The 13,995-nt window shown below is 39.0% G+C and overlaps 1 protein-coding gene across 1 annotated transcript in view; it reads left to right on the top strand.

Moving 5' to 3' along the window:
- Nucleotides 1-947: 947 nt before the first annotated feature.
- The window catches only part of LOC109240498 (ferredoxin-2-like), a gene marked incomplete at its 5' end in the record, with an annotated part of 40,236 nt that continues 27,188 nt past the window's right edge, over nucleotides 948-13,995 (top strand). Inside the window, 2 exons of the mRNA XM_019407153.1 lie at nucleotides 948-1,088; nucleotides 1,180-1,243. Coding sequence (XP_019262698.1) covers nucleotides 948-1,088; nucleotides 1,180-1,243 — 205 coding nt within the window. The remainder of the gene's footprint in view (nucleotides 1,089-1,179; nucleotides 1,244-13,995) is intronic.

The raw sequence follows: 13,995 nt of genomic DNA, 5'->3' as shown, positions 1-13,995 counted from the left end.
CATAGTTATTGAAAAAAAGACATAGAAATAGAGATTCTATCAAAGCAGTCCTAATGCCTATTAACCCAAGGCCATAACATCATTATTAAGTCATTGCCTTTTTTCAAAAAAAAAAAAAAAATCACTTAATATAGTGTGGATATGTACTATGCTATGCTACTACAAGATGGACTTTTTGCAAAGTGCTCCCAAAAACAAGGACTTCGTATATTCATAATTGGGTTTTAAATAAAAATTTCTAGTTTACTGCTTGACCATCTATAATTTTATATATTAAACAAAGGCTATTATCCTTGTCTATTGAGTTCTTATATTTTATCTCATTAATCAGGAATCGTTCTATATATTTTTCTTGTTACTTCTTATTTTTTGACGAGTATTCGTCCATAATTGCAAGAGAAATCTTGCAAATTTTGGATAAGAGGGAGAGTTGTTACTATGCATCGCTCAAATTTCAAACATGAAGGCTGAAATAGAGAAGTTGCAAGACAAAAAGAAAAGAATCGGTATCTAGTTGAATAACTTCAAGACTAGGAGGAAAACATGATTTAGTTTCTTATTATATCAGTATCAAGTTGAATAACTTCAAGACTAGGAGTTTAATTTTTAACGGTGACACCTTAGTAGCATCGGTAGTCAAAGTTAGATTTTAACCATGTTCCATTAGTAACACCAAATATGCTTGGACTAAAGATGTCCAGAGCAATATATAAAGGACAAAAATAGACATACTTCCGAATAAAGGGACAGTGTTCGCTAAAAGGCTCAAATAGTGAACACTGGAGGATCATTAGTTAATTATTCCGACCTTTATCCAGTTGCCCCTGAAACACAAACAACAAAACCTCTTCTTCGGTCAATGGATCTTCTTCAACCTCCTTGTAGCGCTTGCACTTCCCCTCTTCTCCGTCGACTATCTTCTCTCAATTCCGTCAACTTCTCTTTGAATTCCATCAAATCCGCCGCAAACTACTCCGAAATTTCAAACTCCTGTCGCCGGCCAAAATGGTAGCAGCTATTCTCCCTCAGTTCCCACACATAAAGTTACCGTTCTCGACCGCCAACGTGGCGTGGTCCACGAATTCCTCGTTCCCGAGGTACTAATTCCAAATACTTTTTCCTGCTAAATTCGTGCGTTATATTTAAAATTGTTATTTGAAGAGTTGAATTGGAATGCAGGACCAATATATATTGCATACAACAGAGGCTCAGAACATTGCCCTCCCATTCGCTTGCAGGCATGGTATTGGTTCATATCCAATAATTTACAATAGCATTTTTCCCCCCTTATTTATATGTTAGTCTATTTCTTCTTGCATATTTAAGCTGCTATTTTATACTACTTGAACTACTAACAGACTATGAGTATTGGAATGATTTGAGTTAACTGAAGGTTTAATGGTTTTTAAAAATTGGGGTTGGGCATTTGGCAGTTAAGTTTTGGCTTGTTATAGTCATCTTACCTTTTGGTAGGAAAGCTTTTGTGGGATTATAGATCTCCACCAAATTTTACACAAAGTTTTGACTTTGTCAGGATCTTTCCATGCTTAAACCTATTAATGAAGCTGTTATCTCTCTCTCTGCTAACTTTTAAAGGAGCGGGCTTGATTTTCACTAAGGAGTACTACCATGCACTTTGTTTGTGGTTTGTTTTTGATGGATTATTATGAGCGGAACCAATCCCAATATCAAAATCACATGTAATCTAGACAACTAGTATAAACGGAATTTCACGGGTTACCTCTTGAAGCGTGAACACTGTTCTTCAGTCACGTGAGCCTTCAATTTCACATCGTCTCGTTGAAATCTCCACCACCCGCACGATCACGATCTCCGAACGTTCCACGGTCTTCTACTGTGTTAACCAAAAAATTTCTGAAAATAGTAATTTCGTGTGAGCAAATTTTTCTAGGAAAATATGGCTGAAATTCGGCCACCATCTCTCTCTTCTCTAGGGGGAAAACCTTATGTATTTATAGCATAAGTTTTAAGGGTTAAAACACTTTTACAAAACCTGTTAGGTTTTCCTTTACACCAGAAAAAAGATTCCTTTATTTCCTATTATTTAGGCACAACAGGGACCACTGAATTTAATTAACAAGGCTTCCAATTATGGAATTAATTTATACTTTTCGAAATTAATATCCACCATAATTGGTTACGAATTATTCCACTAAAAATCCGTAATTGCACTCCTTATTCCATTTCGATATTCATCCATTTAATCTTATTTAACTCCCCATGTTAAGATTCAGATACTAATCAATTAAATTAAATGACTGACGATTTTAATTTATTGATTAATTCCTTTAGACTTTTGCTTAATTTATTTCATGTGTTGGATACAAAATCTACTGGCCGGGTTTACACATGAAAACTTATAAGCTTTCATAAAGGTGTATCATCAATCTCTAAACCCAGACGTTGATTTCATCAACTAACTATTACTTTGCCAGTGTACATTATTATTGTCCAATTTACCAAGTATATTAACCCACGAAAGAATTTTGCATTTTAATAAATCAAAACAATAATAATATATACAACTAATAATAATAATTATATCAAGATTAAGAGTATAAGTACATTTAATGGCTAGAGAGTTTATTTTATTAAGTCAATATAAAATACTTATCTTTACTTGGTCCGTTCAATACATACAAAATGTTCTAGCACAAGAAGTTGGAATTAAACCATTTCCTAATCAAGATAAATTATATTTAATCTTGTGCTACAATTATTCCTGATGGTTTGTCCAATTCCATCTTTAGATTGTGAACTCAATCTTTATACTTATAAGAACTGATGATTTAATCTTCCGTGTATAAGCTAATCTCTATACACTAAATCATCTACTATATAAGCAAAGGACACGGGCTAATATATGATCTATTTAAAACTTTATTAAAACTGAATAAACAATTATTTCATAATAAATACTATATCTAAACCAAACCCATGGTTAATAGTATATATCCCAACAATCTCCCACTTAGACTTTTAACCATGACAATTATTAGAATATACTATATCCTAATGCATGGTTAATAGTATATGCCCCAACAATCTCCGACTTAGACTCATAACCATGCATCTACAACTTTCCCAGGAATTCTTTTTCATGACTATTAAAAGTCTTCACCAAATAAGGTTTTGTTAAAGAATCTTGCCAAGTTATTTTCTGATGCAATCTTTGACAAGTAATGCTTTGTCGTAACTATCTAGTTTGGTATTAAACTCTTCACGGATCCTGTTACCGAAACTATCCCAAGGGTGTACACCGAACTATGATTTTCTTTAACATTCTCCCACTTCGATGAAGTACTACTAATATTACCTGCATTACCTTACGACATTCAAATATTAGTGATTTCTTACTATAGTGTTCATTGTTCAAACATCACTCCCACTCGCAAATTATGTCTATTAACGTTCTCCCACCACTTAAATATAATGGAACGTCAATTCCGACATGTGAGTTTTGATGTTCTTGAACATATAGTTAATTCTTTGCCCAGTTCCTGTAAAAACAGTTTACTTCTAGGAACATGTTTTATTAAACAGTCCTTATCTAGAAAAATGCATTTGCTTTAACAATTGCCTTATTTCCTTTAGGACAATAAAAAACTCCATTCGTTTTCTTGGATATTCAATAAACATGCACCTGTACATTCTTAGTTCCAACTTACATATCTGTTTTCCCTTTCAGCACATATGTGGGACAATCCTATATCTGAACATGCCACAGACTGAGCTTACATTTAGTCCTCAGAATGTAATTTGCAGTTTCTAGGAAATATTCCAAAAATAAATAAGGCAAATCTGAATAACACGTCATTAATCTATCCATGTCCAAAAGAGACTTATTTCTTCTTTCTACCACACAACTCTATTATGGAGTTTACGGTGTAGTCAATTGAGATGTAATCCCTTATTCTGATAAGTAACAAAAGAACTCTTTAGAGGGGTGCTCGCCACTACAATCAAATTGCAGTAACTTAATATATTTCCTTGGTGCTTCTTCGTTTCAAGTCTTAAAAACCTTGAATTACTTAATTCATTAAGACTTACGGTGATCAAATAAATATATTAATATTTTGAGTAAAGAACGTCACAAAAATATTCAAAACTATCTCTTACCAGTATGTTCATTTAACCATACAAATCAGAAGAGATTCATTCTAGCTTGTCATTAGCTTTATTCCTTTTGAAAGGAAACATCCTTTAGTTAAATTTCCTTCCAAACATGATCCACAAGTTGGTAGTGCCTCTACTTTCAGTGAACATTAAGGTCTATCCTTGACCAACTTGAAATCCTATCCAGATTAATATGACTTAGACAAAAGTGCACAAATAAGTTTTACTCAATCTTGAAGAACATATTCTCTTGTGAGGTAGACTAATATTGTTCTGTTCAGGAGAGACATTAATATACAATAATAAGGTCATGCATTCATGTACCACAAGAGCTGAAATGTTTATAAAGCTCAATAACTCAAGAGTTATTCGAATAATAAACAAATATCCATCTCTTATTTTGCCCAGAAATCGAAATTAAATTCCTTCTAACAAAAGGTGCATATATTGCATCCTTTAAATTAATGTCTTATCACTAAAAGAAAATTTTAACAAGTAATACGACAAATTGCATAAAGTCATTGTGGAGTTGAGATAAAAATATTAAATAGATCATAATAAGTCAAAACAAAGATTCAGACTGCATTCAATATTTATATACATACATGCATTTCGAATAATAAATTTCGACGGGAAAAGAATTATTCATGCAAGTATATTATATAATGCAAGAATTATACAATCCAAAAATAGATAAAACCAACTCAGATGGATAGTATACTATTATTTTCAGTCAATTGTATATAACTATTTAATACGAAAATTTTAAACACACTACACATATATGTATTCATGCATCTTGAATAGCAATTTCGATGGAAAAAGAACTATGTCATGCAACATACATATGTAATGCCAGATTATTCACTCAAATAAATTAAAACAGACCCAACTCAGATGTAGAGTATATTGTTAATTTAAGTCAAGTGAGCATCATAATTAATAGCTCTAGTTCCTGTGACGACCCAAAGGGTCATCACCTGCTTTTTATTAAATTCTATCACTTTGAGACCTTGAAAACCTCATTTAGAGTCGCCTCGATTTGCGTGCGCGTAGCTGGAAAGCATAAATATGAAATTCTATGAAAATTGCTAAGTTTTGATGTTAAAATGAATAAATTTGACCTTGGTTAACGTTTTGGGTAAACGGACCCGGACCCGTGATTTGGCGGTCCCGGAGGGTCCGTAGGAAAATATGGGACTTGGGTGTATTCCCGGATCGAATTCCGAGGTCCCAAGCCCGAGAAATGAATTTTTGAAAGATATTATTTTCTGAAATTGTTTAAGAAAATTGGAAATGAAATTTGATTAAAACATGTTAGTATCGGGCCCGTATTTTGGTTCTGGCGCCCGGTACAGGTCTTATGTATGATTAAAGATGTTTCTGTGAAATTTGGTGAAAAACGAACGTCGTTTGACGTGGTTCAGACCTAAATTGGAAAATTTGATGTTTTATGAAGTTTGAAAGAATTCATGGATTTTGAGGTTTAATCCGATGTTTATGATGTTATTTTGGCGATTTGATCGCATGAATAAGTCCGTAGGATATTTTTGAGGTTGTGTGTATATTTGGTTTGGAGCCCCGAGGGCTCGGGTGAGGTTTGGATAGGCCACGAGTTGCATTTTTGGACTTAAAATTTTCTGGTATTAACTGACCTGCAGGCTTCGCATTTGCGAAGCCAGGCTCACAATTGCGAGCCTGCAAGTGCGACAAACCACTCGCAAATGCGAAGGAGGGGGCTGGCAGCCTGAGTCGCAAATGCGACCTCACCATCGCAAAAGCGAATTCGCAATTGCGGCCAGACTCTCGCAAATGCGAAAGTCAAGGATTCTGTCAGTGTTCGCAAATGCGAACTATATCTTCGCAATTCCCACATCAACAGGTCGGGGTTCGCAATTGCGAACCCCTGTTCGCATTTCCCATAACTGAGACCTGCAATTTTTACACTTAAACGATTTTGAACCCCATTTTTCATATTTTCTCAAACCCAAACACACTTAGGCGATTTTTCAAGAACAAGTCTTCTTCCAAACCAATTGTAAGTTAGTTTTTACTCATTTCTTTCAATCATTGACATCTTTTAACATGATTTCAACCTAAAATCAAAGATTTACATGGGGGAAATTGGGTGTTTTGGGTGGAACCTAGGTTTTTCAAAAAATTGGGGTTTTGGACCTCAATTTGAGGTCCGATTTCAAAACAAATTATATATTTGAGTTCGTGGGGGAATGGGTAATCGGGTTTTGGTTCGAACCTCGGGTTTTGACCACGTGGGCCCGGGGCGATTTTTGACTTTTTGGGTAAAACTGTGGAAAACTCATTTTCATGCATTGGGGTTGATTCATTTAGTGTTTATTGATGTAATCAAGTAATTTGTGATTAGATACGAGCGAATTGGCGGTGGAATCAAGGGGAAAGCTATAATTGAGGCTTGAGTTGTGTTCAAGGCATCGAGGTAAGTGTTTGGTCTAACCTTAGCTTGAGGGATTCGGAGTTGAGTCCTATTTGCTATGTGATAATTGTTGAGTACGACGTATAGGCATGGTGACGAGTATCTATACGTTGGCGTCAAGTATGACCGTGAGTCTTATGTTGTGATTTTCATGATTTCTATTTGTTGTGAAAAGTTTGTGGAAGGAATTGAGACCTTTGAACATTTTGGAGCATTGGCTCGAGTTATATTATGAATTTGTGAAAGTATATGAGATGATTGAACCCTTTGGAGCATTGGCTCAAGTGGTAAAGTGAGTTATGAAGTACAAGTGAAAGATAGGGAAAGAGTTATTGAAATGTTCCCTTGCTGGGATTGGATTATTTAATTCTTGTTCCCTTGCCGGGATTTAATTATTTACTTGTTGCTCCCTTGCCGGGATTTAATTGTTAAATCGTTGTTCCCTTGCCGGGATTCCTATATGTTCTTGTTTATTTCCCTTGCCCTTGTTTGTGATTGTTGTTTGGGTGAGGAAGAGTGTTAAAGCACGAAGGGTGATGCCGTGCATTGTTTGGTATTGTGAGGAAAGAGTGTAAAGCACGAAGGGTGACGCTGTGCCGCACGATGTACCATTCCGTGCCAATTATATTGATTATATGTGAGGAAAGAGAGTAAAAGCACGAAGGATTATGCCGTGCACATTTTATTATTCTAATTGCTTTGGTGAGGAAAGAGAGTAAAAGCACGAAGGGTGATGCCGTGCACGTTTTCATTATGTTATTACTTGCTGAGGACGAGAGTAAAAGCACGAAGGATGATGCCATGCACTTGTCTTTGATTTTCCTGATTCTTGCTGATAATTGAGTTATGTTGTCCTTTACTTTTATTTACTGATTTTCTTGTTGTTATCAGTTCCAGTGCATTAATTGTCTTATTCCACTATTACTGTGATTCTTTATGTTGGCATTTTCCTTTATTGTATTACTTGTTATTATTGGCTCTAGGTATCCTTGCACAACATTATGCCTTGAATTTATGCTATAATTGCTACTTGACATTTAGCATACTAAATATTAAATTGCCTATTTGCTCCTTAAAGTCCATAATTAATTGCTACTTGTCATTACTTGTTTTCCTCAGTGAGTCATAATTATTGTGTACTTGTTGTCTTATGATTTCGTATTATTTGTTGCGTTTGTTGGAGTAAATTTCATCTGGAAGAACTGAGATTTAATGAAATGGGAGCGGGTGGTACGCCTACCACGAGATCTAATGAAATGGGAGCGAGTGGTATGCCTACCACGAGATTTAATGAAATTGGAGCGGGTGGTATGCCTACCACGAGATTTAATGAAATGGGAGCGGGTGGTACGCCTACCACGAGATATAATGAAATGGGATCGGGTTGCACGCCTGCAATAAGATGTGAAAAGAAAGTGACATCTGCCTTTGTTTTCCTTATTCTTGCTAGTGGTTGGATTTTGGTTCCTTTATGGTTCTCTTGATATTCTGTTTTACCTATTATTCCCCGAAGCATGTTTCCCCCTCCCATCCTTACTTGCTTAACCTGCTTTACTTTCCGTTGTACATTATATAACTGCACAAGTTTATTTGGTAGTCTGGTCCTAGCCTCGTCACTACTTCGCCGAGGTTGGGCTAGGCACTTACCAGCACATGGGGTCGGTTGTGCTGATACTACACTCTGTGCTCTTTTGCACAGATCCAGGTCCCGGACAGTAGTAGTAGCTCGGGAGCCAACCTTCAGTCCATCGAGACTCCGAGGTAGCCTTGCACGCGTCCGCAGGCCTGACGTCTCCTCTATCATATATTTCATTCTGTTATCTCATGTTTTCGGGACGAACAGTGCTATAATTCTTTCAAATGATTGTATTTAATACTCTTAGTAGTCCGTGGATGATGTGACACCAGTTCTTGGATAGAGGCACATGTTGAATTCCGCATTATTGTTCAGCTTATTTAATTTAAGTCTTCCGTTTTGATTTCATATTCCGCTATCATTTAAATATTTAATGCTTATTGTTATGATAGATAAAAGGATTTAAAATAAAGTAGGTAGGAGTTTATGATTTGTGGCTTGCCTAGCTTCTACGAGTAGGCGCCATCACGATCCCCGAGGGTGGGGAAATCCGGGTCGTGACAAGTTGGTATCAGAGCTCTAGGTTATACAGGTCTCACAATTCACGGACAAGCTCAGTAGAGTCTGAGGGATCGGTACGGAGACGTCTGTATTTATCCCCTAGAGGCTACGGAGTTAGGAAAACTTCACATCTTGTTCTTTCCTGTCATGCGGTTTTGTTTCTCAAATGCTAAATTGAAACCTCTACTCTTGTCCCTTCGCGAATGGCGAGGTCATGTACCGCTTCTTCAGTTGAGCAGCAGCACAAACCATTGATAGATCAGCTACGTCTTCGGAGGCTTTGTGGAGGTTGGATAAGTTTCACCAAGCTCTTCACTACTACATTCAGCGGTGCATCTACTGAGGATCCCCAGGATTATCTAGACAGCTATCACGAGGTTCTCAGGAACATGGGGATCATGGAGACCAATGGGGTCGATTTAGCTACCTTTCGCTTGTCTGGATCTGCCAAGACCTGCTGGAGAGGTTATTGATTGGCTATACCAGTTAGGTCACCAGCTTTGACTTTGGAGCAGTTCACGCAGCTATTTCTGGAGGAGTTTCTCCACATCACTCAGAGAGAGGTATTATAGGTGGAGGTAGAGATGCTAGAGGTGGAGTAAAGGTATTAGAGGTGGAGGTGCAGGTATTTTTCTGTTTTGTGGTAGAGAAGCTTCGATTTTATTTTCCGCCGTATCCGGTCATGCCTAGTTATTCTATTATGGTGGATCGTTTCCATTGTTCATGTATAGGGGTGATTGGAGGTTTTGAGACTCGTGTAGATTTGCTTCTTTTGGACATGGATGAATTCAGTGTTATAATGGAGATGGACTGGTTATCACCTTACCATGCTATCTTGGACTATCATGCAAAGACTGTGACCTTAGCTTTACCGGGTTTGCCTCGTTTAGAGTGGAGAGGGACTCCAGGTCATTGTACCCGTAGGGTTATCTCTTATGTGAAGGCTCGGCGTATGGTCAAAAAGGGGTGTTTGGCATATTTGGCATATGTTCGTGATTCTAGTGCTGAGGTTTCTTCTATTGATTCTGTGCCCGTTGTTCGTGAGTTTCCTGAGGTTTTCCCTTCAGACCTGCCACCCGACAGGGATATTGACTTTTACATTGATTTGGCTTCGGGTACTCAGCCCATTTCAATCCCGCCGTATCGTGTGGCCCCGCCTGAGTTGAAAGAGTTGGAGCAGTTGCAAGACTTGCTTGAGTAGGGTTTCATTTGACCTAGTGTTTCGCCTTGGGGTGCGCCGGTGTTGTTTGTTAAGAAAAAGATGGTTCAATGAGAATGTGTATTGATTATCGGCAATTGAACAAGGTTACAATCAAGAATAAGTATCCATTGCCGAGGATTGATGATTGGTTTGATCAGCTTCGGGGTGCCAAGGTATTTTCAAACATTGACTTGAGATCTGGCTGCCATCAGTTGAGGATTAGGGCGTCCGATATCCCTAAGACAGCTTTCCGCACTCGGTACGGGCATTATGAGTTCTTGGTCATGTCATTCGGGTTGACAAATGCCCCAACATCTTTTATGGATTTGATGAACCGAGTGTTCAGGCCTTATTTGGATTCGTTCGTGATAGTCTTCATGATGATATTTTGATATATTCCCATAACCGAGAGGAGCACGAGCAACATCTTAGAGTGGTTCTTCAGACTTTGAGGGATAGTCAGTTATATGCTAAGTTCTCGAAGTGTGAATTCTGGTTGAGTTCAGTTGCATTTTTGGGTCATGTGGTGTCAGCAGAGGGTATTCAGGTTGATCCGAAGGAGATTGAGGCAGTCAAGAACTGGCTTAGACCAGCATCAGCTACAGAGATTTGGAGTTGCTTGGGGATTGGCAGGCTACTATCGTCGGTTCGTGGAGGGGTTTTCATCTATTGTAGCCCCGATGACCAGATTGACCCAGAAGGGTGCCCAGTTCAGATGGTCGGATGAGTGTGAGGCAAGCTTTCAGAAGCTCAAGACAGCTCTGACTACGGCACCAGTGTTGGTTTTGCCCACAGGTTCAGGGCCTTATACAGTCTATTGTGATGCTTCCCGTGTTGGGCTTGGAGCAGTGTTGATGCAGGACGGCAAAGTCATTGCCTATGCTTCGCGGAAGTTGAAGATTCATGAGAAGAACTATCCGGTTCATGATTTGGAGTTGGCAGCCATGGTTCACGCATTGAAGATTTGGAGGCATTATCTGTGTGGCGTGGCATGTGAGGTGTTCATGGATCACAAGAGTTTTCAGTATTTGTTCAAGCAAAGAGAGTTGAATTTGAGGTAGAGAAGGTGGTTGGAGTTGTTGAAGGATTATGATATCACCATTTTAAATCATCCGAGAGAGGCCAATGTGGTGGCCGATGCTTTGAGTAGGAAGTCAGGGCATTTCATTCTTGTGGCAGTCTCCTATTCTTCTGAGAGGTTAGCTGAGATCTACATTCGGGAGATTGTTCATCTTCATGGTATGCCCGCATCTATCATTTTGGACTGGGGTACGCAGTTTACCTCGCGCTTCTGGAGAGCAATTCAGCGAGAGTTGGGCACGCGAGTTGAGTTGAGCACAGCATTTCATCCCCAGACGGACGGACAGTCCGAGCGGGCTATTCAGATCTTGGAGGATATGCTCTGAGCCTGTGTTATTGACATTGGAGGTTCGTGGGATCAGTTTTTGCCCTTAGCAGAGTTTGCCTACAACAATAGTTACCAGTCAAGCTTTCAGATGGCTCTTTATGAAGCTTTATATGGTAGGCGGTGTCGATCTCCGATTGGATGATTTGAGCTGGGAGAGGCTCTGTTGTTGGGTACAGATCTGGTTCAGGAGGCCTTGGACAAGGTCAGGATCATTCAGGATAGGCTTCGTTCAGCTCAGTCCAGGCAAAAGAGTTATGCAGACCGCAAGGTTCGAGATGTGGCTTTTATGGTAAGTGAGCGGGTATTGCTCCGAGTGTCGCCTATGAAGGGCGTGATGAGATTTGGGAAGAAGGGGCAAGCTTAGCCCTAGGTTCATTGGTTCGTTTGGGATTCTTGATCGAGTGGGAGAGGTGGCCTATAGACTTGCATTGCCATCGAGCTTATCAGCTGTGCATCCAGTGTTTCATGTGTCCATGCTTCGGAGGTATCACGGCGATCCAGGCCACGTGTTATATTTCAGCACTGTCCAGTTAGACAAGGACTTATCTTATGAGGAGGAGCCGGTAACTATTCTAGACCGACAGATTCGTCAGTTGAGGTCGAAGAGTTTCCCTTCTGTTCTTGTCCAGTGGAGAGGTCAGCCTCCTGAGGCATCCACCTGGGAGATACGAAATAAAAACAAGGATAGAAGAGAGAGAGATCAGGGTTGCGGACGCCATGCAGCTACCTCGATGCTCCCAGATATGCGTTGCTCAACAAAAAATCCTCACTCAGCCTCAGATGCACCTGGATCTGCACGCAAGGTGCAGGGAGTAATATGAGTACTCCGACCGAGTGAGTAATAAACATAAATAAAGGCTGAGAATAAGAAATCATGGATAAACACATTGTAATCTATAATACGGCAATTTAAACCAAGTAGCATGAAATCAATAAACCAGTGAAGTAGAAACATGGAAAATCTACAACAGATAAGCAAATAAATGATAGCTAAATAAAGGAATGCAGCACATAGTACGGTACTCTCTAGTACCCGCTGCGGTGTACAGCCCGATCTATTATCGTCTACGGCGCTCACTGGGGGTGTGCAGACTCCGGGAGGGGCCCCTTACGGTCCAAGCGCAATATCAAGCCATCTCGTGGCATCAGCTAGGCCCTCGGCCTGGTATCAATATCAATATGATACTGCTGCGGCGCGCAGCCCGATCCATACTCAGTCCAGATTATCACATAAGCCCCTCGGGCCATAATAAAATAGTAGTTCTCAGCCCAAAATATCATTAGAAATTTCATTTAAGTTTCAAATCGGAGTAAAAGTGGCTGAGTTTGTAAAACAATATTAAACAATAGGACTGAGTTCAAGTAATATGTCAAAATAGTGAAAAAACAGTGATAGCAATCCCCGAAGGGTTCAAATAATTGGCATGAAGCCCAAATATGACAATTAGTCAAATAAAATAATGATACCAAATATGCTTCAATCAATTACGCGGTTCGGACTCTTTGAGCTGATCTATGCATTTAAAAACCAAGAATCAAAGTTTTCCAGAAAAGTACAAATATGCGGTCTAGAATGCGGTCGCATACCAGGTATGCGGACCGCATTTCTGCCGCAGAGTGAGTCAGGGTGTTAGCTAATTTGAGGTTAAAAATGTGGTCCATTATGCAATCGCATAACCGATATGCGGACCGCATAGTCATCGCATAATTTCCTTAGGATCTTGTGAAGGTCAGTTTTGCGGTGTGTAATGCGACCGCAGAACGGGTATGCAGACCGCATTTCCATCGCATACCCAAGCAGAGTGTTCTGATTTTGGGGATCTTTTTGTGGTCCAATCTGCAGCCCGCATTTCCATTTTGCGATCGCAGATCCGACTCGGTGCTCTAATTTTCTAATTCTTAACCCGACGCCCCTATCATTATATTCGGTATTATAGCTCATTTTGAGAATTTTTCTGGACATTTCTAGAGTGAGAGAGAGGGGTCTAAGTGAGAGAAATTTCTCCCCATCAAATTACTCCATGAAACCTTGTTAAATCCTTGAAAATAATCAAGCAAAGGCAACTAAATTTTCATCTCAAGAGGTAAGGCTTCGTCACCTCAGTTATTATTTCTACACTCAGCTATAAAAGGTCATTAGTAATGTAGTTCATGGGTATAAGAATTAATTCCTTGCATGCATATCAAAACTTAGGGTATTGGGAGCTAGTAAACTAAAAAGGGAGCAATTGGGGTATAAAAGGATAGAAATTTCTCTCAAAAGGGGCCTAAGATCATAATGCACCTTTAGTGTTTGATATTATGCTCGAACCAAGCTAGAATCTCAACCTCGTCTCTAATTCTCGGATTAATTTGTAATTCTTTCATAATAGATCGAAGAGATAAGAGTTCCGGAAATTTGTAAAGAGTAAGGGAAGCTATATTGAGGTATGTATGGCTAAAACCCCCTTTTATTAGAAATTGAGCTCAGTGGGCGTTTATGAAAGTGTGGTAAGATTTGAATTGGTTAATGTATTGATTGTCATTGCGCGTTAATTGATTTGCAATTATCTACACATATACGTGAAGGATGTGCCTCAATGTGATGTAATGTACCATTCTTGAAAATTTAGAGAAGTATGAAAAATACAATTATGTGTTGAAATGCTTAGGCTATAGGC

The sequence above is a fragment of the Nicotiana attenuata genome, unplaced genomic scaffold (genome assembly GCF_001879085.1).
Source record: "Nicotiana attenuata strain UT unplaced genomic scaffold, NIATTr2, whole genome shotgun sequence".
Classification (NCBI taxonomy): Eukaryota; Viridiplantae; Streptophyta; class Magnoliopsida; order Solanales; family Solanaceae; genus Nicotiana; species Nicotiana attenuata.
Note: the sequence above shows the minus strand (reverse complement) of the source record. Positions and strands in the feature narration are given on the sequence as shown.